This window comes from Zalophus californianus, chromosome 4 (genome assembly GCF_009762305.2).
Source record: "Zalophus californianus isolate mZalCal1 chromosome 4, mZalCal1.pri.v2, whole genome shotgun sequence".
Taxonomy (NCBI): Eukaryota; Metazoa; Chordata; class Mammalia; order Carnivora; family Otariidae; genus Zalophus; species Zalophus californianus.
The window spans coordinates 23,708,346-23,730,377 of record NC_045598.1 but is presented as its reverse complement, the minus strand read 5'-3'; the positions used below and the strand labels follow the sequence as shown (position 1 = coordinate 23,730,377).

Genomic DNA, 22,032 nt, shown 5'->3' with positions numbered 1-22,032 from the left:
CAAGAGTCGCAGACTCGACTGACTGAGCCAGCCAGGTGCCCCTATAATGGTAAATTTTTATGTGACGTACATTTTGCCACAATTAGACAAAAAACTGGTCCCAGCGAGGATGGAGTGCACCTTGCAGGCTTCGTGAACAGCCCCCAGTACTGCCCGAGCCACCCTGGGACTAGAGGAAGCAGAGCAGAAGTCAGCCCCCGGACTACTCAGGGCACACGTACATCCCTGTGCAGCGCTAAGAATAGAGGGCCTAGCCTTGGCGCTGCCACCAACTTCCAGGATGACCTTAGACAGGTCTCTTTTCCCCGCCGTGGGACTCAGTTTCCTCAGCCATAAAATGGGCTCCTGGGCAGGACAGTGAAGTGGCTCAGAGCCCAGGCTCTCCAATCAGACAGTCCCGGCTCCACCACCTTCCCAAATGTGGTCTTGAGCACTTTCCCACTCCGGGGTGCTTAGAATGGCCACTGCCGGCCCGCTTCGTGCTAAGTATGTTGGCATGCTCCTCTCAGTCCCACTCAATCCTCACAACGTGCTGAGAGACAGACACCACTGCTCTCTCCACTTCCTTATTCCCTCCATCCCAGAGAGAGGGACAAAGGGACCGCCCGAAGTCACGAGGTGGGGGGAGAGGCCACGCCAGGATCTGAGTCCCTTCCTCCGACCCTTTCACGCTCCCTCGCATGTACAGGATAGAGAATTAGATTCAATGGCATGCAGATATTAGACAAGGCCTCCCTAGCTATTTGCTCACCATCCAGCCCACCAAGTACTGGCTGGCCTGGTGACTCCCATCCCATCATGGGCCCATCTTATCTCCTCTGAGCCAGGACTCACCCTCGGTCCAATACAAATGCTGACCAAAAGGCATGATGGGCAGATGCAAATGTGTCATGGCTGGAGGTCTTCTCTGTGGATCCACAGACTCCAGAATGTTCCCCCAAAGATGCCCAGGAACCCCTATTAGAACTTTCCTCCTGTGGAGCAAATCTCCATTGAAACAGGTTGTTTTTGGTTTGCTGTTTCTTTGTCTTTTTTTAAAGTAGGTTCCACGCTGGGCATGGAGCCCAATTCGGGGCTTGAACTCACAACCCTGAGATGAAGACCTGAGTTGAGATCAAGAGTCGGACACTTACTCCACTGAGCCACCCAGGCGCCCCCAAAATAGGTTGTTATCGGTGTCCAGTAAGACCCAACTGCACCACTTAATACTGTGTGGCTGTGGGGAGACCACCTTCCCTCTCTGATCCAGTTTTGTCACCTGTGAAATGGAAATCATGTTAACTGCCTCACTGCGGTCCTAGTTGGATTGGATGAGAAGACACACAGCCGGTGCTCACTGCAGTGCTGGCTTGTGCCACCACTGGACAGCGGCTGGGCCCTGAGCGCTGGGCCCTGAGTGAGGACACAGTGATGGAGGCAGCTCTTGGTATCATTATCTGAAACAGGATGACCATGTCACAGGGCTCGAGGGAGAACCAACAAGACAGCACGGCGAGGGGCTCAGCACAGCACCTGGCATGTGGTAGGAACTCAGTAAATGTCAGAGGTCAGAAACCCAGGGGGAGGCCACTAAAAGGAAGGACAGGTCCCCTGCCGACATTAGATATTCAGTAAGTGGACCAGCCCTGTCCCCAGGCACCCGGGATGTGAAGGGAGGGAAGATGTGGGCAGAAGCCTGGACCAGGAATCAGATTTTAATCTTGACCGTCCAGTCCCCCATCCGCTCTCTGCACAGCCTCTGGGAAGTCGGCTAACCTCTCTGAGGCTAACCTCTCGGAGCCGCAGTCTGTTGAGGGTTTGAGCAAGCCTTTCAGGTGCCTTCTGGTCTCAGCATTCTAAGATTCCATGACTCAGCGGCCGGCCTGGGCTCCAGAGAGAATTCTCCACCCACCCTTGCAAGAAGATAACAACAATAGCGCCACTCACTGTCGCCAGGAAGTAGGTGGGGCACTTTTTGATCTTCCTCAAATCACCAACCATGAAGGAGGCAGTTGGGGAGGCAGAGGCACAGGGGATTGGCAGGTCACCTCTCAACACGGGCCACTCCCAGGCCAGCCCGGCCAAATGGAAATCTGGTCAACTTCAAGGAAGCACTCCCTCCCCTACCAGGAAGCAAACCCTTCTTGGCCAGAGACCCAGCCCAAACCTAGAATTCACTGGGCAGTGGGCAGAAAGGGATCTCAGAGACCAGTTCTTGATTCCTGTGGGCGCGTGTCCACACACGCAACACACACACACTTCACAGGTGGTAAATGGAGGCCCAGAGAGGACAAGAGACTGTCCAGGGACCCACTCTACAGCCTCTCTGTGCAGATACCATTCTCAGAAAATGGTTGTAAAGTAAATCTCTAGATCCTTAAGCTCCCCACCCCTACACCCCATCCTAACACACACACACAAATCAGGGACAAAGGAAAGCAAGTCCTGAGATTCAGCAGCCACCAGACCCCCCTCTTCCTCTCTGCTTCTCTTTGTGTAGGGCAGAGGGGGAGGGAGCTGCCTGAATGAACCTCGGATTTAATGAGGGGAAGAGGGAAAGGAGAGGGGGCTGGGAAAAGGGAAAGGAGAAGGGGCCTCCCAGCCGGGTCGGGCTGAAGCTCCTCCCCTTTGCTGGCTGCAACCCCAAAGCAGAGTATGGCTGCCCCCGAGGTCCCCGAGCCCAGGCCCCCCGAGCCCAGGCGACCAGGTACTGCCCCACGCCCGCACACTCCGACCTTCCTCAATTCCTGGGTCTTCCAACCCAGAGCTGGGCCCGGTGGCGGTTGGCAACCCAAACGGACCTCACTCAAGGGTGGCTTAGGAAGGCGGATGGGGGCTTCCTCCCCACCCCCATTTCAGGCTCCGGGGCCTAGAGGGGAAGGGTCTGGGGTTCGTTGGGGAAGTGCCCAGGACTTAGTGTGAGCTAGTCTGAAAGAGGCAGAGACAAAGATGCAGAGAGACAGACTGGACGGTAGGACAGACGGACAGACACCCGTGAGACAGACAATGACTGATGGAGAAGCCACGGACGGACAAAGACAGTAGGATAAACGAACGGACAGAAACAGATGTCAGACAAATACAAATGGGCAAACTGAGGCAGGCGGGCAGGGAGACAGACTGACGGACGGATTGCCGGAGGGACAGAAAAAGACACACCGCAGAGTGGGGCAGGGACCAGACGGGCCACACAAAGAGTCAGAATATCCGAGAGAGACGACAGGCGCACGGCGAGGACGTCTCCAAGTTGTGCGAGGTGGGGCCGCAGCGCGCACCCCCATCCCGGGCTCTGGGCCTCAGTCTCCCCAGTCCCTGAGAGGGGCGCCCGCCCAAGGCCCGCCCCTCCCCCCGCCACCCGGCGCGCCCCAACCCCTCCCCCGCGGTAACCCGAGCCCCGGACACCAGCTGTCCCCAGCGCCCGCGGGTCCAGGATGGGGGTGGGGGGACCGAGGGACGAGGGGACCAGGGGGCGAGGTGGCGGGGTGCGGGCCCAGAAAGACAAGTTTGGAGAAAGAAAAAAGAAGAAACTATTTGGAGGAAGAAGACGGACAAAAGTGCGGGGTCGAAGAAGGAGCCGGCGGCACGCGGGCGGGCGCGGGGGTCAGGACTCACGCAGCTGAGCACGGAGCAGGCCCCCAGGCAGGCCCCCATGGCGGCGGCGCGGGGCGCGGGGCGCGGGGCGCGGGCGGCGGGGCGCGGGCGGCGGGATCGCTGGGGCTCCGGGCGCCGGGTCCTAGCCCCGCCCCCGCCCCGCCCCGGTCGGGCCCCGCCCCCGCCCCGCCCCGCCCCACCTGCCGAAGCCTCTCGCCGCTTTCCGCCGGCGCTCGGAGCCTCCGGAGACTCACCTGGGGCAGGTGCGCCCGGCAAGACCCGCAAGACGGGTAGGGAAAGTGATGGGGCCCGGGACTCCCGCGGCCATGTGAGACGTGCAGCGGGACCCGACTCTGCCCCGGGTTCAAGTCCTGTTCCAAAGCGAGGGTTTGGAAATACCGAGACCTGGGTTCGAGTCCCAATGAGGCCACAGTGTGATCTTGCAACGCTGTCCCCCCACAAGGGGCAGAAGCCAAGTGAGGGTCACCCCAAACTCCTCGGTATAGAGCCTCCACCCAATACATAGGTGTTGAATGGTGCATGATTAGTTAAAGAAACTTGGGCAAGTCACTTCACCTCTCTGAGCCTCAGTTTCCCCATCTGTAAAGTGAAGATACCCACCTCATGGGGCTGTTACAACACATAGTAGATGCCTGAAAAATGTGAGCTCCTCGTCATCCCTGTTTCTCCTAAGACCCCAGCCTCACACGCTTTCAGCCATCCTGCCCTCCATCCACCCCTTCTTCAAGCCCTACTGACTCCTGTCTTGGACCACATGCTCTCCTGAGTCATTCCTGCTGGCTGGCTTATTGCTCCCCAGAGATGCCCAAACTCTGGCCCCCAGCTAAGGAGGTCAGAAGAGGTGGGTGGGTCACATTCCCAGCCAACTGCCCCGCAAGGGTAGGTGGAGGAGACCCAGAAGCGGGGCTCTGTAATTACTCTCAGTTTACCCTCCAGCCCTCTCCTCGCTCAACCCTAGACAGGTAATGTTAGGGCAGGAAGTCTAAGTGCCTCACAGCTGGCCCTGGGGCCAGAGATCCGGCCTGACTGCCTCCTTGGGTGATTCATGGAGTGCCAGGCTATTAATCGTGCCCAGGACTGCTCCACAAACACACCCTAGAGCTTCCCTCCTCCCCGCTTTTGTCCACATGATGCCCTCCCCCTGGAAAGACCTTTTTTTCTCCTTACCCCCCTTTCTGCCCTTGGAAGACTTGCTCATATCCCATATCTTCTCAATGAAGAGAACCACCACTACCTCCAGACCCTATCACCCTAAGAAGTAGATTCATTCCCCACTCCACCCAATTTACAGATCAGGAAACTGAGGCTCTAAGTGAAGTGATGTGCCACCTGTAAACCGAGCCCCGAAATCAACATTGGTTGTGATTATTGTGGTTGTTGTTATTGTTGCTCAAGACCACACAAGTCAGAAGGGCAGAGCTAGAAGACCACCTGGCCTGGCCTTGACCTTGGAATCCAAGGCCTGTCCCTGACATCTCACTGCCTCTCCTGGAAAGCAGAGGGGACGATATCCTCTCTCTGTGCAAGAATAGGTGCAGTCCTTCCCTAGTCCAAGACCCTCAGGAGACTGTGAGCCACGCAGGGAATGCCGGTGTCATGTCTGGCCGCCCCTCCCCTGACTGGGCCCAGCACCAGGCCCGGCAAACAGTAGGCGGTCAGTGCTTGCTGAATGAACAGGTGTCTAACTTCCACCACAAGCCCAGTCTCCTCCCTTGGTTGTGACCGATGGTCTGATCCCAAAACAGCCCATTCACAGTCTTCTTCTCCCCAGCAATCCTCGGTGTCTGGAATGCCACCAAGCAGTCTGAGGAGACCCTCCCCACAGTCGCCCACCCTGGGTCAGCATCTTTTGACAGTTATGCCCCAAAGGCCTGACTCTCCCTTCCTGAGCCTCTCCCTCACCCATGGCCTGATCCAGGAGAAAGCACCTAAGACCAAGACAAGCCACAGCTGAGAATCTTCTTCTGTCAGAGCTTCTGTCACCCTTGGCCATCCCGGGGGTCACTTCACCTCCCTCCCCTGCCCTGAAATGGGGATGCTTATCCTGCTTAACCTCCCGGAGCAGTTGTGAACATCGAGAAAGCATTTGAAGAAATAGGCAGTTGTCTGAAAGGAGGAAGGGATTAACAGAATTCCAAGTACCCAGCCCGATCTGGTTTTAGATTGCAATTTTCCAGTGCAGCGTGACGCCCTGCTGTTGTCCTGGCCCCACCCCACCCCAGATCCCTGGGACTTAAGCGAGCGGCCCTCGCGGCCCCCACGGCACCCTGCACGGAGGGGCCAACCGTGCTACGGATAACTCACTGGGCTGCCTTGTCCCGGTGACTCCTCTTCTCTCAGCCTCATGCTTCTCATCTGCAAAATGAAGACCGTTGTTTTTGCTTGAGCTATCTCAGGGGGTTATTGAGAGAAGAAATGAGGAGGTAGATAAAGAGGCTTCATTTCTTGTATCTTGCCCAGCCTGCCCACCTGTCTCCCAGTCTTGAACCCCCTTCGTGGACCAGAGTCACTCTGTCTCTCACACCTCCAGAGGCAAGATCATAGGCAGCAGCTGCGTGACCTTGGCAAGTCACCCAGCCTCTCTGAGCCTCACCGGAGGCTGGGATTCAGGATCATCGCAGTTCTTTCAACTACATCATACCTTGTAAACTATACCCATTGAGAGAAATATGCAAGAGTCGTATAGTCCATCCCTCTGTGCCCACCACCCAGCCTCCACGGGCGCTCAAGCTCTCCATATCCCAAAGGAAACAGCCTCTGGCTTCTTGGCCACTCACCCCAAGGGTTCTCCAATCTGATCTCATTGGGCCTCAGTTTTCAAATCTCAAAACAGCAATAATTCCCTGCTCAAGCCCCTAGTGCCCCCCAGTGTTCCCCAGTCCAGTCTTGCCCCATCTCTACTCACCATCCTCCCGTCCATGAGGACTCAGATGCACTCTGGCTTGGAGCCTCCTATCCACGGGGCCTCGCTCTCCACAGTGGCCTCCACTTCCTGCTTCTGACCCATTTACAGAGTGGGGCTGAGGCTATCTCTTATGAATATGCATGTGGGATAATGAGGGCTTGGGGTTGGGGGAGGACGTGGGGAGAGGAGTTCACTAGGTGCCACCCACCCGCTCTCCCCATACACAGCCACCCACCAAGGCTGCCCTCCCTCCCAAAGGGTGCATGGGAGTTCAGGGCAAAGACTGAAGTGACAATAATAATAGTACCCCTGGCAACCATCTTTAAGTGCCTACAACACACCAGGCACCCTGCTAAGAGCATCTCCTGTAAGATGCTTTTAAGGTGGAAACTATTCTCCCCATTTAACAGATAGGGAAACTGATGCTCCAAGAAGTTAAGTAATGCACACATAAACCAGATGTAGAATGCACACAGCAATTACCTGCAGAGCAAGGATGGAACATAGATTTTGTCGGACTCAAAAGCTGGTACTCCTAATCCCTGCCACACAGATGCACGGGATCAAGCCAGGAGCCCTGAGCACATGGTCGGGGGGCCACATCCAGCCCTCACACCCAGCACATGAGCTCATAGTGATCTTAGGTGACCAAGGCTTGGGGAAAGGCCCCAGCGACCAGAATTGACTCCATCTGGAAAGCGTGGAAACAGGGAAACAGGCAGACAGGTGTGTGCACACGGTGCATATTCACACGTGTGCAGATGCATGCATGATGCATGTGTGAGCACAGACAAACACAGCGGGTGTTGTGTGTGCATGGATGTGGGCGTGACATGGTGCCCCCGAGGCTGCTCGGCATGTGCATTGCTGTGCCAAGTTTGTTCCTTTTTCAACCCACACCTGAAGGGGGCCTGCCGAGTGCCAGGTGCTGGTGTTGTGCCATGAACGAGACCAACACAGTCCCTGCCCTCCCGGCTGGACAGTCCGATGGGCTGTGCACCCATAGGCAGTAACACTTGGAAGGAATCTTTGTGTAAGGTGCTCTCTGTGGGACGTGGCTAGGAGGTGAGAGAGAAGATGGAGCAAAGCGGGAAAGGTGGGGCATGGCAGGGTGGGAGCTGCAGGGGAGCCCCTGACACTTGCCAGAAATGAGGGGTAGTGAGTCGGCTGGGACCCGGCAGGGGACTCATGAAGGTTACAGATCCAAGGATTCTAAAAGGTCTCTGGATGATTCCCTCACAGACATCAAGGGTCTGCCACAAATGCCCATGTGGGCACTGTGTGTGTGTGTGCGCGTGTGTGTGTGGCTTTACATGTGTGTGCACAGGTGATTGCACATGTGCGGTGTTTGCACACGTGGATACATGTGTATGGAGCAGACAAGTGTGAACAGGGGACATGGATGAATCACACATGGTGTGTGCACATGGGGGATTTACATGGAGGTGTGTGTGGTGTGCAGATATGTGCGCAGCAGGGCCTGTTACTGTCAGGAAGAAGGAGAGAAGAATGTCATTTGGCCCAGGCCTCACATTCATGAGCCTCCAAAATGCATCAAAAAATAGACAGATGGATGGAGGGATAGAGAGATGAATAGATGGAAGGATGGATTCAGATGCATTGATGGCCAAATGGACAGAAGGAAGGGATGGAGCCCTGAAAATGTCATAAAGCAAATACTGCAAAATGTTCATTGGAGATTCCAGGTGGTGAGGGTATGGGTATTCACCATGAGATTCTTTCAACCTTTCTGGGTGCTTGATGCTTTTCACAATAAAATGTTAGAAAACAATGCACATGCCAAGGGGGCTGGATGTCTCATCCCAAAGAGCCATGCACTTGGTGGAAAGAACAGGATGCTCATCATACAATTTTAAACTCCTATGCCACTGCTGGGCCATGCAGCACTGTGAACTCATGGCTTTCATAATTCCTGCAATGATCTCCTGAATCTCTAAACTGCACTGCATTGGGTTTGTGAGTATGTGTGTGTATGTGTGTGTGTGTGTGTGTGTTAAAGAGATTAATTTTTTTTAAAAGAGGTTAATTTGTTAAATTAAAACATGTAAAACACTACCAGCCCGCTTAGGCATTTCTTAATGTTTAACTTACAGGGATCCTCAAAAAACCAGAACTGCTCGGGCCTGTCTTGGACTCCGGGAGTCCCTGTTGCCTGGGCGGGGGGGGGGGGGGGGGGGTCTGTGCATACGTGCAAATGAAGGGATGTGAGCACACGTGGGTGACTGAGACCGGGGCCCGTGGGAGCACGCCCACCGAGGAGCTCAGCCTCCTCCAAGCCCCTATGAGGCCGGCACCATTCCCGGGGTGAGGGGATGTCTCGGGGCTGAGGAAGGGCAGCCGGCAGCCCCAAGGCAGCCTTGGGCACCGAGAGCCCTGTCATCTGAAGCTTGGACGCGCACAGGCCAAGCGGCGGCGTCTGGCCAGCAGTGGCAGTGTGGGCGGCAGAAACCGGGCTATTTCCCAGAGGAGCTGGGGCACAGGTCGTGTCCTGGGGCTCCGCAGTTCCTCCCCTCTTCCCGACACATGGGTTCTCTCCTGTCTGGCCATCCCTCCTCCCCTGCCCAGGGCCTGGAAGCCCAACTGTCAGCAACCCCCCCCCACACACACACACACATTGTACAGATAGAGAAACTGAGGCCTGAAGAGAAAAGAGCCACCCAGGCCACACAGCAAATCAGCAGCAGAGTCAGAACGGGGACCCAGCCTGGGCTCTATTCTCTGCACCCACCGCCTGCCACCTCTGTGTGTCCCTCCTTTGGTCACTGTAGGGGAGGGGCGTCCAGGCCCAGCAGACTCAGCAGGTGAGGCCCCAGAGTGCCCTCCTGCCTGTGCAGGTCACATACGGGATCCAGGAGGCCATGTGGGCACCAGAAAGAGGGGTATAAGAGATCAGGCTTCGGCACGGAACCAGGGCCCGGTTCTGGCTGTGCTACTTACCAGCTGTGTGGTCTCAGGCAAGGTTCTCCCGGCCTCAGTTTGCTCCTCTGTAAAAAGGGGGTAACTATACCACCATCTTAGGGCTGTGTAAGATTAAATGATTCACTTCCAGTGCTTGCACATGATGAAGAGATTAAAACCTTGAGCAACAGTGGCTGTTATGACTAGTTACCCCCGCTGAGAATCGCTCACGAGGCCACGGTCTTCACCATGAATTGTATCTGTTGTTCTGGACCCCAAAGCCAATGCATTTGGCAGCTGCTACCCTAAATTCCTCGGCCCACCTGTCTCCACAGCTGCTCCAGAACAGCTGGGCAGGCAGAGGTTGCTTGGAGGCCAGGCCCAGGCCCTGCGGAGGGGAAGCGCAGGGCTCCCTGTAATCAGGCCAGGCTGTGGAGCAGGGTCCGTTTCATCTGGACAACCAAGCCCCCAGCAGGCCATCATTAGCTCCCCCACCCCTGCCCTGCCCCAGGCCCCGATCTGGCTGCAGAAGCCCCAGAGAGAAGGCAGCATGTATTTAGCCAAAGCCTTTCATCCCCAGGGCCCTCCCCAGGGTCACTGCGTTAGGGAGGGAGGGAAAGTCGGCCTGGAGGCAGGCCCCCCACCCCCACCAGGCAGCAATCTGCCCTGCAGGAGGACAGAGACTTGGGCCTGAGAATCCTACCATGTCGAGCCGTAGGAAGCTCGAGACCCACCTAATGTACATACATACAATGGACTATTACTCAGTCTTCCAAAGGAAGGAAATCCGGCCCCATGCCATAACATGGATGAGCCATGAGCACATGAAATCAGCCCGTCACGAAAGGACAAACACTGTGTGATTCCACTTAAATGAGGCACTTCGAGTGGTCAAAATCATAGAGACAGAAAATTAGAAGAGTAGTTGCCGGGGCCTGGGGGCAGAAGGGAATGCGGGTTATAAAAAACAAACAAAAACCACATCTTCTGTCTCTTCTCGTTTAACTGATGGGGAAGCTGAGGACAAGCCAGGGAAGGGACTTACACAGGGGGTGTCAGCTCTGTTCCCCAGCTCTCTGCTCCTTCCCAAGGAGGCCCCGCCCCCACACCCTGCTCAGCCAGGCTGCTACACCGCCTCCTAACTGGATTCCAGGCTTCCAGTTGGTTCCTTGGCACACCTACCCGCGTGATTTTATTCGTCTGTTTAAAAAATAACTTTTCTTCTTTACTCTGGGCTTCATTTCTCCCAATTATAAAATCATACCTGTTCCCCAAGAGCAGGGACCTCATCTGTCCGGTTCGCCTCATGTGCATCTGGTGGGGCATTGCAAGGGCAGAATACATGAATCTCAGGAAATTGGGAAAATACGGGAAGGCTTAAAAGAATAAAAAGAAATCACTGGTGGATTCCCATCCTCTATATGCTTTAATAGATCTTATTCTATGGGCACCTGGCTGGCTCAGTTAGTGGAGCAAGCAACTCTTGATCTCCAGGTCGTGAGTTCGAACCCCAAATTGGGCATAGAGATGACTTAAAAATATACATATATCTGGGGCGCCTGGGTGGTGCAGTCGGTTGAGCGTCTGACTCTTGATTTCAACTCAGGTCATGATCTCAGCGTCGTGGGATTGAGGCCCATATCAGGCTCCTTGCTCAGCACAGTCTGCTCGAGATTCTCCCTCTTCCTCCGCCTCTCCCCCACCAACACATGCTCTCAGTCTTAAAAAAAAAAAAAGTTACAAAAAAATATACATAACTTATTCTGATCTATTTTAATGCTTAGATACTTTTTGAAAACCATCTGGGTTCACACTCATATGTCACATTCCACAGTATGCATTCTCCTTGCCATTAAAACGATTTCTGAACAGCACGAAGAGTGGCTCATCAGTGTGCGTCAGCCACTCAGAAGCCACCGTCTTGGCGAGGCTCCTGGGACCCCTGAAGCTAAATGAGCTCTCCAACCACATCACTTTATTTTCTTCATGACAATATCATATCTGAAATTCTCTTATTCCCTCATCTGTTCACTAGTGTATTGTGGGTCTGCCTGTTACACTGTCCCTGGGGCAGGTTAAGCTCCAGGACACAAGGAACTAAGACACCCTGGTACCTCGCACATGGGTCCCCTCAACAGACATCTATGGAGTGGGTGCCAGGCATCGTCCTGGACCCTGAGAGCACACCATGACTCAAACAGACAAAACCCCTTGCCCTTATAGAGCTTACATTCTAGTGGGAAAGGAAGGAATGAATGAACAAAAGAGAGTCCCTCAGCCTCTCTCCTCTTGCTTTTGGCCATTTGTGTGTATCACCTTGTCCTGAATGACTCTCAGGCTCACTCGCCACCACTTATGTCTGATGGAAGCAGTGGTCTGCAGGGCCAGCTCCATGAACATGCCATCTCTGCGGAAGGACCCTGTTGTCAGGAAGCACCCCTCAACTGATTTAATGCTCTGTAGTCACTGTTTTGAAATTCTTTTTTTTTTTTAAGATTTATTTATTTATTTGAGAGAGAGGGAGAGCACAAGCAGGAGGGATAGAGTGAGAGGGAGAGAGAATATCAAGCTGACTCCGCACTGAGCACAGAGCCTGAGTCAGAGCTCAATCCCAGAATCCTGACTGAGATCATGACCTGAGCCAAAACCAAGGGTCAGACACTTAACAGACTGTGGCACCCAGGAACCCCTGTTTTGAAACTCTTAATAATTTTTTAACAAGATATCTCGCATTTTTAAGATTTTTATTTAAGATTTTATTTAAATTTATCTATTTATTTATTTATTTGAGAGAGAGACAGTGGGGGGGCGGAGAGAGGCAGATGGGGAGGGAGAGAATCTCAAGCAGACTCCCCACTGAGCGCAGAGCCTAAGTCAGGGCTCCATCCCAGGGCCCTGAGATCATGACCTGAGCCAAAAGCAAGAGTCAGACACTTAACTGACTGAGCCACCCAGGCACATTTTTATTTGTCACTGAGACCAACCAACTCTATAGCTGGGCCCACTTGTTTGCCTTCTGCTTCTTGCACAGGATAATAGACTCCTTTAAAAAAAAATTATTTATTTAAGTAATCTCTACACCCAACGTGGGGCTCAAACTACCGACTCCAAGATCAAGAGTCGCACATCTTCTAACTGAGCCAGCCAGGTGCCCCAGGATAATTATACTGCTTGACCTCAGGGTCTGTCCTACCCTCTCTGTGCCCCCAGTGCTTTGCAGAACTGGCGGATGAATGGATGCCCAAATGTATGGATGAAATGAATGGATAGGAAGGGACAGTGGAAGGGAGGAAGGGAGAAAGGGAGGGAGGGACAGACGAGGGAGGGAGGGAGGAAGTGAGAAAGGAAAAAAAAGAAAGGAATTAGTGTGTTACACCTTCTAGAATAAAGTAGGAGGCATTTTCACTGCAAACAGAAGTAGAAAGGGCATTCCAAGCATTCTAAGGGAACAGCGTGAGCAAAGGCACCCATGGGTGAAAATTCCCCATGGGCAGAACCAGATGACCCAAGCAATGTGGTTTCATTGACCTCGCTGAACCCCCAGGATTTAGGGGAAGTGGGAGGGGCGGAGGTAATACCTGCTCCGTGTGTGGGGAGAGAGAAAGCCCTGGCATCCAGAAGAGGAAGTGCTAAGTAGGCCCCCTCACAGGGGCCTCTCCTGTCACTGCGGGGTAGGAGAAATCAGTCCAGGAGGCTGAGGGGAGCCAATGGGACAGCTGGGCTCAGGGCTAGGGCTTCAAGACTGGGAGATCTTCATGACCCCAATCAAAAGGCCTTTGCCACCACTGGGCCGGAACTCAGGGCCTCTGACTCAAGGGTCAGCACCACCTGCCCAGCACCCCATGAGCAAAAAGGCTTCTCTGGGCCTCCAGCCCCACCTTGGCCCCCTCCCCCAGGAAACTGGTGGTCACCAGCGTCCCAGAACCAATGAGAGGTTGGAAGAGGGCCCAGCGGTGAGTACCCAGCTGCTGGGCAGAGAGATAATGACCTCTTGGGGTTTATGGGCCTAGGGCTTGGCCCTGCCTGGCTGCAAACCCTCGAGGGGTTTACGCTGCCGGTCTGGGTCCCTCTACTCCCCCCCCCAACCTCCCACCACCCTCCAGGCCATGGGGGCTTTCTTTCCAATGAGCTGGAGAAGTCACGCTCATTTTCATTCCAGGGCCTTTGCGCTTGCTGTTCTCTGCCTGTGATGCTGGTGCCCCAGATCTAGCATGGCGGCTCCTTATCATTAGTCAGGTCTCAGCTCAAACACCACCTCCTCACCAGGGAAACTGTAACGTCCTCCCCAGCGGGACGCATAGCCAGCCCCTCTCAGCCTCATGACCTTGTTAAAGTTTCAGACTGCCTGGGCCAGCATCCTACCCCTATTAGCTCTGTGCCTGGGCAAGTTACCAAACCTCTCTGTGCCTCTATTTCCTCACCTATGAAGTGGGGATACCTGGAGCACTTACATCATTATGTTGTTGGAAGGAGTAAATGGGACATAATGGCACATAGTTGGGCTCCATAAATAATAGCCACTATGACCATCTCCGTCTGGCCCCTCCAGTTCCCCTTGAGAGAAGGGAGTGGGTCTGTTTGCCCATAGCTGCAACCCCAGGGCCTGAACTGTGCTTGGTACCTGTAAAAGGCACTCCAGAAATATGTACTGATGTAACCCAGCTGTTTCTTTCTCTCCTGGTATTTTGCCCTTTTCCTAAGCTACCCCTCCCGCTGCAAGCAGGTGGTCTGTGAGGCAGGTGAGAGGCCTCCCCAGGGTAGAAGGGGAGGAAGGATGGGGCAAGTGGTGAAGACAGAGCTGTCAGCGGCCCTGCGGAGGGCAGCCAGAGTCCAGAGGGGAACCTGCCTGAATGATCCCAAACCGCAGTGCGGCCCCCAGCTCAGCAGAACGATTCTCGTGTCCTCCAGTACAGCCCGGAAGCGCGGAGAGACGTCAGTCTTTCAAAGCAAAAGGGACAACCATGTCACCCAGGTAACCTGTGTGGACACAGGACTGGGAAACACAAGGGCCCACCCAAGCCTTAGCTCTATGTAAGTTCATCTCCCACTCCAATTTAGACAAAACTCATTGAGGAAAAAGAAAGTTCTATTTGCTACACCCTTGGGTGGTGGCTGCCAAGGATACCTGGCGCCCAAAAGAACATTACATTACTACTGCTCACTGTTGATCTCTCTGAGCCTCAGTTGCCATCGGTAAGGTGGAGGTGGTTTCGCTCCTGTCTCAGGAGCTAGTACAGGTTTCAGTCGTGATAAAAAGCTCCCAAGGACTTGCTGTGCCTCTCATTTAATCCTTCCTACAACTCCGAGAGAAGAGCTACTATAATCCCTATATGTTAACCAACTTGAATTTAAATAAAACCTTTTAAAAAACCACAAAAAGAACTACCATGATCTCTGCCTTACCATTAAGGAAACGGACGCACGAAGAGATGGGTGACCTGGTCTGAGGTTGAGTAGCCGGTCTGTCTGCTGCCCCCTGGGTCTAACCCCAGGCCCACCCTCTCCTCCCTGCAGACAAAGCAGGCACGCGGAGAGTGCCCGTGTCCCCTAAACCACAGATCTGGGCTGATAGGGGTGGGGGACGTCACTGCACACAGCAGGGACGAGGCAGGGTGTGGCTCAGCACTGGTCGTCGTGCCAGGGAGAGGTGCCATGCCGTTCCAGCCAGGGGTGCGGCTCAGCCCAGCCTGGCCGAGGAGGGCCTTCAGAGGGCTGAAGACCCACCCCCAGGCCACATTCGGCCATCCATCTGACTGGTGTCAGGAGGCCCGGTCAAGTGCCAGTTCTGTCTCTGGCTCTCAGGATGACCTTGGCAAGTCCTTCGCCTCCCAGGACCTCCGTCTGGCCATCTGGCCTCAGTACAGATGAACCAGGGCTCCAGGCTCAGTGGGCAGACCACTCTGTAGTGTCCCCTGGTGGACAAACTGGTGCGTGCACCTGTCACCTCCAAAACCAGGACCCCCAGAATTGCCTCTCTTCACCCAGAGTGCATGGAGGGGACACCCTCAAGTTTCATTTCCAGGTCTCAGGAGGAGGAGGATGATCCCGAGGAGATCTGGGTGGGCCAGAATTTCTCGGACCCTGGTTCTGCCCTTCACTTGCTGTGTGAGTTTGTGCTCCCCTTCCTCTCTCTAGGCCTGTTTCCCTGTATCTAAGAAGGGAATCCTGATCTGGGAGACATAAGGTTTGGTTTCCAGCCTATGAATGAGCTGTGCGAGCTTAGGCAACTCCCTGCCCTTCTCTGGACCTTACAAGTTGATGGGACCAAATGGCCTCAGGACGCCTCTGGCTCTGACATTCAGAGATCCAAGTGGGAAATACATATTTAGGGAGATGAAGAGGAGGTGCAAGGGGCCCCAAGGGGAGCTTCCTTGAGGGAAGGACTGAGTCCAAATCATCTCCCTGGGCGAATAGGAGTCCACATGGCATTGAAGAATATATATTCAGGTTTTTAAATTGGACATATTTATTGAGAAAATGCTCAGTGCCAGGCCCTACATTAGACACTGTCCACACAGTAACATACAACATCGACACAGTCCTTGCCCTTGAGGAAAAATGTACAGCCTAGTCAAGGGCGCTGATTAGTAAGCATTCACCTTCTTGTCTGAATAGGTAATGAGAGGAATATAGACAAGTCCTGGCCATAGCACTGTTGGAAGGTGAGATGGCAGAAGAGGGGTGACATGAGTAGGGTTTTGAAGAATGGAGAGGAGTATAAGAGGCACTGCATTCTTTTATTATTTTTTTAAGATTTTATTTATTTATTTTACAGAGAGAGAGAGAGAGAAAGTGCATAAGCAGGGGGAGGGGCAGAGGCAGAGGGAGAAGCAGGCTCCCTGCTGAACAAGGAACCTGACACGGGACTCGATCCCAGAACCCCAAGATCATGACCTGAGCTGAAGGCAGATGCTTAACCGACTGAGCCACCTAGGCATCCCATCACTGCATTCTTTTAAAATTAAACAATCCCTCCTGCCATGTGGGCTGGTGCAAAGATACCGATCTTAGGGCTTAGCGAGGCCTTTCCCTGGGGAAGAGGGCCAGTGAGCTGTGATGGGGATGGAAAAACCTAACCAACAAGCAGGGCTGCTCCTCCAGGTGTCTGGGGTGAGAACAGGCAACTATCGATCATGATGAGTGGGGTGAGTTTGAGACACAGGGTGGGGTGTGGAGATGGGCTGAGGCTGAGGTCAGAGATATCCACTGAGCACTTACTAACAAAAAACAACAATCGGGATGTCTGGGTGGCTCAGTGGGTTAAGCATCTGCCTTCGGCTCAGGTCATGATCCTAGGGTTCTGGGATCGAGTCCTGCATCAGGCTCCCTGCTCAGTGGGGAGCCTGCTTCTCCCTCTGCCTGCCGCTCCCCCTGCTTGTGCACTCTCTCTCTCTCCGACAAATAAAATCTTTAAGAAAATAAATAAATAATAAATAAAAAACATTAATCTCACATTTCAGTGTGGAGGGATGAAAATGGCCATAATGGACCGGCCATGTGGATGGTGTGTCCTGCCCTGAAATTTGCCCTTAAATCTCTTCCCTCCAAGTTTCTTCCTCTGCTCCAAGACACAAACCAGTTTAGACTTTCCCAGGGCAAATGGCTTCACCATGGTCCTTCCAGCCGTGGGGTCTCTCTTGTTGACAGCGTCCCATGGGATGCCTTTGGGTGGAGACATGTTTGCAGGGTGCCAGAGCTGTCTTACCAGCTCACAAGGGCCAGTTGCTGGGGGGTTCAGGAATTTTGCGAACCGGTTGTTGGACAGTCATCGTTAAAATTTAAATTGCCTACATTTACATCAAATACATTTTATTAAAATAAAGATAATACTCAAAACTCTTCACTTCCTCATGATTTTACGACATTTTACCACTATCTAGTCTCTTGAGGTTGTCCACATCTGTGGTATCTGTCTAAGGGAAGCTTGACCTAACAGTGTGCTTCTGCACATCTCTTCCCAGCTCTGTTTGGTGATATCACATTGGTAACTTGAAATTGGCCAAGGAGAATTGGTAAATGCTTCACATCAGGGCTTGATTTGTTTTGACTTTCTAGACGAAAGAAAGTGATGTACAAAATGTTAATAGCACAGAAGACACTGAAGGGCTGACGCTCAAAGAGGTTTCAGTTCAATGAGTACATTTATGGGAGATTAAGATATAGTGTAACTAACAGTAGTTCATGTATCAGATTTAATAACAATAATTTATTGGGAATAGAGTTAGTAGACTGAAATGCAACCCCACTGCAAATTTTGATTTTCAACCATAGACAGACTAGAGACACAAGACTTTGGCAACAATTAACAAAAGCATTCTGTGAAATCAATTGACTATATGGAATTTATAGTCAAGAGTTCATGCAGCGTGTTGTAATTTGTAAACTGTGTGCTACACATCCTTTATATCAGGGAAATTTAATAAATGTGCATACATATATAATGCATGCCTTTGGATTTCTGAAGAACCAGTTGTCAAACATTTGCCAGCACACCACTGAACAAATCCAAATCCAAATTTAATAAAGTCCTTCTTAAAGCAGATTTCCTCTTGGGGAAGAAATGTGATAGATACTCTGGGAAGTAATTTCAGGACGAAGAGACAGACGACCACATGCTTCCATTATGGACACTCCCCCAACACAGGTAGTTCTGGGACTTTGGGGTCCGCCATTTTCAACCATGACAATAAAACCAACACATTCAGGGGCTTTGTGGTACTTTGTTTTCTTACCTTTTCCAACTTAAGTGCCTTAAATAAGACCATTTGACTACATGTAACAACAATTTTTCAGGCTCACTGAAACAAAGCAGGAATTACCTGAAGTGTCCGTGTAGGGGAGGCAGAGTGGAGAGCGCGCCTCTGCAAACCTTCATCACTGCTTCACCCTTTCCTTGCCTGTACACAGCTTCCTGCTTCTTTTCTCTTGTGCAAACAGCAGTGAGGGTAAAGGCATTTGCTTTACAGTCAACAAGTTTACCTGTTCTTGGGTCAGGGACTGGCCCCAGCCTGCTGTGCCGATCCATAATCCCCAAAGGACCTGATTGGCCTGCTTGGATCAGGTAGGCAATCCTGGACCAATCTGTCATGGCCATGGGCGTGGAGTGGCGGGGTCACAGGAGGCAGCCTAGCCTCAGTTGGCAGTGCCACCGACTGGGGAGGGGCAACTCTGGGGAGAAGGAGGGTGGGGCGTGAACTGGGCAGGCGCTCTGCAGCTCGGGTATCAAAGGAGGTCACACGTGAGGCCAGGTGGATGTCCAGGACTCCCCGGCTGGGTGGATTTCTCTTTATTCCCGTCAGTGAGAGTCTTCTGGATTACAGGCCACCACGTGCACTGTCCACTATCCCACTACCTACACTGTTGTCACTGAAAAATGCCTTATTTACATCATTGGGGTGCCCAGGTGGCTCAGTCGGTTAAACCTCCCACTCTTGGTTTCAGCTTAGGTCATGATCTCAGGGTCCTGGGATCCAGCCCCCCAGTTGAAGCTCCAGGCTCCAGGCTCAGCATGGGGTCTGCTTTAGGTTCTCTCTCTCTCTCTCCCCACCCTTTCTCTTTCTAAAATAAATTGACACTTTTGTCTGTAAAGAGGTGACACAGGTATATGTCTAGCTCTCAGACATCTTCTGAATACTGAGATGTAATTAAAGATACTCATCTCCGTTTCTGCAGTCTGGTGACCATCCAGTGGCTCCCAGGGTTGCCCATGGCCCCGGTCAAGGTGATGCTGCATCATAGTCACATTTTTCCTTCATTTCGCAAGAGGTCCTGAGCTCCCAGGGGTGGGCCACAGAACCATCGTGGTACAGAACCATAGCAACAGCCGACAGAGCAGGCTCTCTGGAGCTGTTGGCCTGGGTTCAAATCCCGGCTTCCTTACTAGCTGTGAGATGTCAGACAAGTGACAACTTTTCTGTGCCTCCGTTTCCTCATCCGTCAAATGGAGATAAATCACTGCATCTACCACATTTGCTTGTGAGCATTGAATGAGTTTGTATTTATACTGTTAGAACAGCGCCTAGCACATGGTAAATGTTCATATCTTAAGTATTATTATTATTATTATTACATGGTTATTATTAGCATTCCACTCTCAGCAGCACCCCTGCAGACCGGCATGCAAAGCGGCCAGACAGGCCAGCACTCCCTCTCTGTCATCCACTCCCAAGCCAGCAGGCAGGCTGGTGTGTGGGCAGGGTAGAGGGCAGGAGAGAGCGGGCAGCCCAGGTAAGGGGTGAGCATAAGGGCCTGGGGGTGGCTGGGCCTGGCCAGTTGGGAGAGGCTCTGGCCCAGTGGAAGGCTCCAGCAGCACAGGGGCTGGTGCAGGGGCATCTGGGGGGGGAATGTCTGTCTGTGGGTGGGTGTGTCTCCGGCTGGATGTCCGTGGGACTGTGGGTCCCCGAGGGAGTGGTTTGAATGTGCTGGGGATGGGACCAACTTCAGGGATGTGCAGCCTGATAGTGCCCTCTGCTCAGAAAGGTTCTGCTCTTGGTTTAATGCTTGGCTGTCACCGCCTTGAAATTCTTAATAATTTTTTTAACAAGGGGCCCATATTTTCGTTTTGCAGTGGGCCTGCCAATTATCTAACCAATCAGGGGTAGGGGATATGTGTGTACGTGTCTGGGTGTGTGGGAGGTCACACAGGGTTTTGTGTGTGTGTGTGTGTGTGTGTGTGTGTGTGCATGAGCATGTCTGGGATGTGTCTTCTTCTGGACTTGGGGACCAGAATGCTGTTCTCTGTGGGAATAACCTACCCCACCCCCACCCAAGACACAGGGGAAAGCCTCTGGCCTCAGTTCCTCCTTGCATCTCCAGCGTAACCTCACGGCCCCACTGTCTCTACAAAATCCTAATGCCCCACCACACCTCTAGCCCTGCCCCCGTGGGAAGATGGGAAGAGTAACAGAATCACCAGCCCTGGGGAGAGTGCAGGGAGAGGAGAGGAAGGTGAGCCCATCTGCCGGGGTTCACGCTGCGCACCACAATCTCCAGCAGGTGTCATCATGTCATTTCTGCCCTCTCCCACCCCCAGGGTCAGGGAGGTGTCAGTCTCCCCACCGCCCAGACGAAGCTATTCTCTCCACCTCCTGATCAGGGCTTCCTGTGAGGAGAAGCTGAAATGGGTAGTCACGAGTCCTGCTTCTGGTCCTGGCTCTGCCCCCAGCCCATTCTGGGACTTTGGACAACTGGTTGCCCTTCTTAGGCCTCAGTTTCCCCATCTGTAAACCGAAGAAGTTGTAACCCCGAAGTTCCCCTCCACACTTGCATCCTACCTGACCCTTAGTATCCACCCTGCCTGTGACAGCCACTTCTGGCTCTGCACAATGGGACCCTGGCCCGGGGGCAGTTCCAGACCCCTGCCCCAGTCTCTGACTCCAGAGAGTCAGTGACTCCTGGATCTGGGAGTATCTGGTCCCCTTAGACCGATGGAGATAGTATCGCCCTGAGAGGGGACAACACACACCAACTTAGTGGCAGAGAAGCTCAGACTGTCTTCCTGCCAACCCTGCCCCGACCCCTGACCTCCTCCATGCCTCTGAACTATAAGCAGCTCTCCGTCTCTCTTGGGAAGCTCAGCACCCATAGCCCAGCCTCCACCCGCCCCCATCTTCTGTCTGGCCACAAATGAGAACGTGTCCGAGGACACCCACATCATTGCACACATCCCTCATTGTTCAGATGGGGAAACTGAGACCCGGATAGGTACGGTGGCTGCTCCAGATCACTTAACCAGGTGGCACCAGGAGCTTCCTGACCCCAAGTCTCGTAGTTCCCCCTCCTTTCTCCTCTCCTCAGCACTTGAAAGCTACCAAGCATCCAGATGCCCTGGCACCTGAGGGCTCTCTCTGCCCCCCCTCTCCAGCCCAGGGACTCAAGGTGTGTTCGTGGGTTATGCCAGCTCCCCAGGATAGAAGGGCAACCTGGGCTAGGGCTCTGCTTGCTGTTTGCCACAGTTGCTGGACCCCCGTCCCCACCCCTCTTGCACCCCCATCCCCAGACTACAGCAAGATCAGGCAGGGGTGGGGCAGCCGGGCCCACTGAGGCCCAGAGATCCACCTGACACTCTTCACACTGGCCCTGCTGGCCCCCAGGTCCACACAAGCAGGGGCGAGGCCCCCTCTCAGCTCCCACCCATACAACAGCTCCCTCTCATTTCTCTTATCTCCTGGACTTCCTCTAAAAGTTTGCTTGAAGAAAGGACTTTCTGGTGTAAAAGTAGCTCACTTGCCTGCCCACCCCCCGCCCCCACCATTGCTCAGAGGGCAAGTGATTTGTCCCAGGTCACAGAGCAAGGCAGTGAGATGAGGGAGCCTTGCCTGGGGCCCAGCTGCTTCTCCTCCCCCGCCAAGGCTGCCTTTCAGATTTTCCCCTAAGCAGGGCCTGGCAGCGGGGGGGGGGGGGGGGGGGGGGGGGGTTGTTTCTTGTAGGCCTGGGGCTGGGGGTTCAGTCTGGGGTTTTCGGAGGGGGGCTAGGTGCTGCCCTGTGGGGGACAGAGAAATGCCTCAGGCACAGAGTCTGTCCTCAGCAAGCTCCTCCTCTGGGCCTCACTGTGGGGAGAATGAGAATGGGTTCTTCCAAAGCCAGTTCTAGACACCTCACCCCTCACTTTAAGCTCT

At 53.5% G+C, this 22,032-nt stretch overlaps 1 protein-coding gene across 5 annotated transcripts in view; it reads right to left on the bottom strand.

The window, feature by feature from the left end:
• Positions 1-22,032, bottom strand: part of SERINC2 (serine incorporator 2) — a 48,124-nt gene that overhangs the window by 17,045 nt on the left and 9,047 nt on the right. The window contains exons 1-2 of one of the 5 annotated variants that reach the window (XM_027580937.2): positions 6,497-6,559; positions 5,896-5,946 (exon numbers count right to left, since the gene is read on the bottom strand). In XM_027580937.2, coding sequence (XP_027436738.1) covers positions 5,896-5,946; positions 6,497-6,511 — 66 coding nt within the window. In that variant the 5' untranslated portion in view covers positions 6,512-6,559. Of the gene's footprint in view, positions 1-1,926; positions 2,046-3,591; positions 3,713-5,895; positions 5,947-6,496; positions 6,560-22,032 lie in introns of those variants that run through there. The other 4 variants (XM_027580949.2, XM_027580954.2, XM_027580962.2 and 1 more) reach the window with 4 other exon arrangements.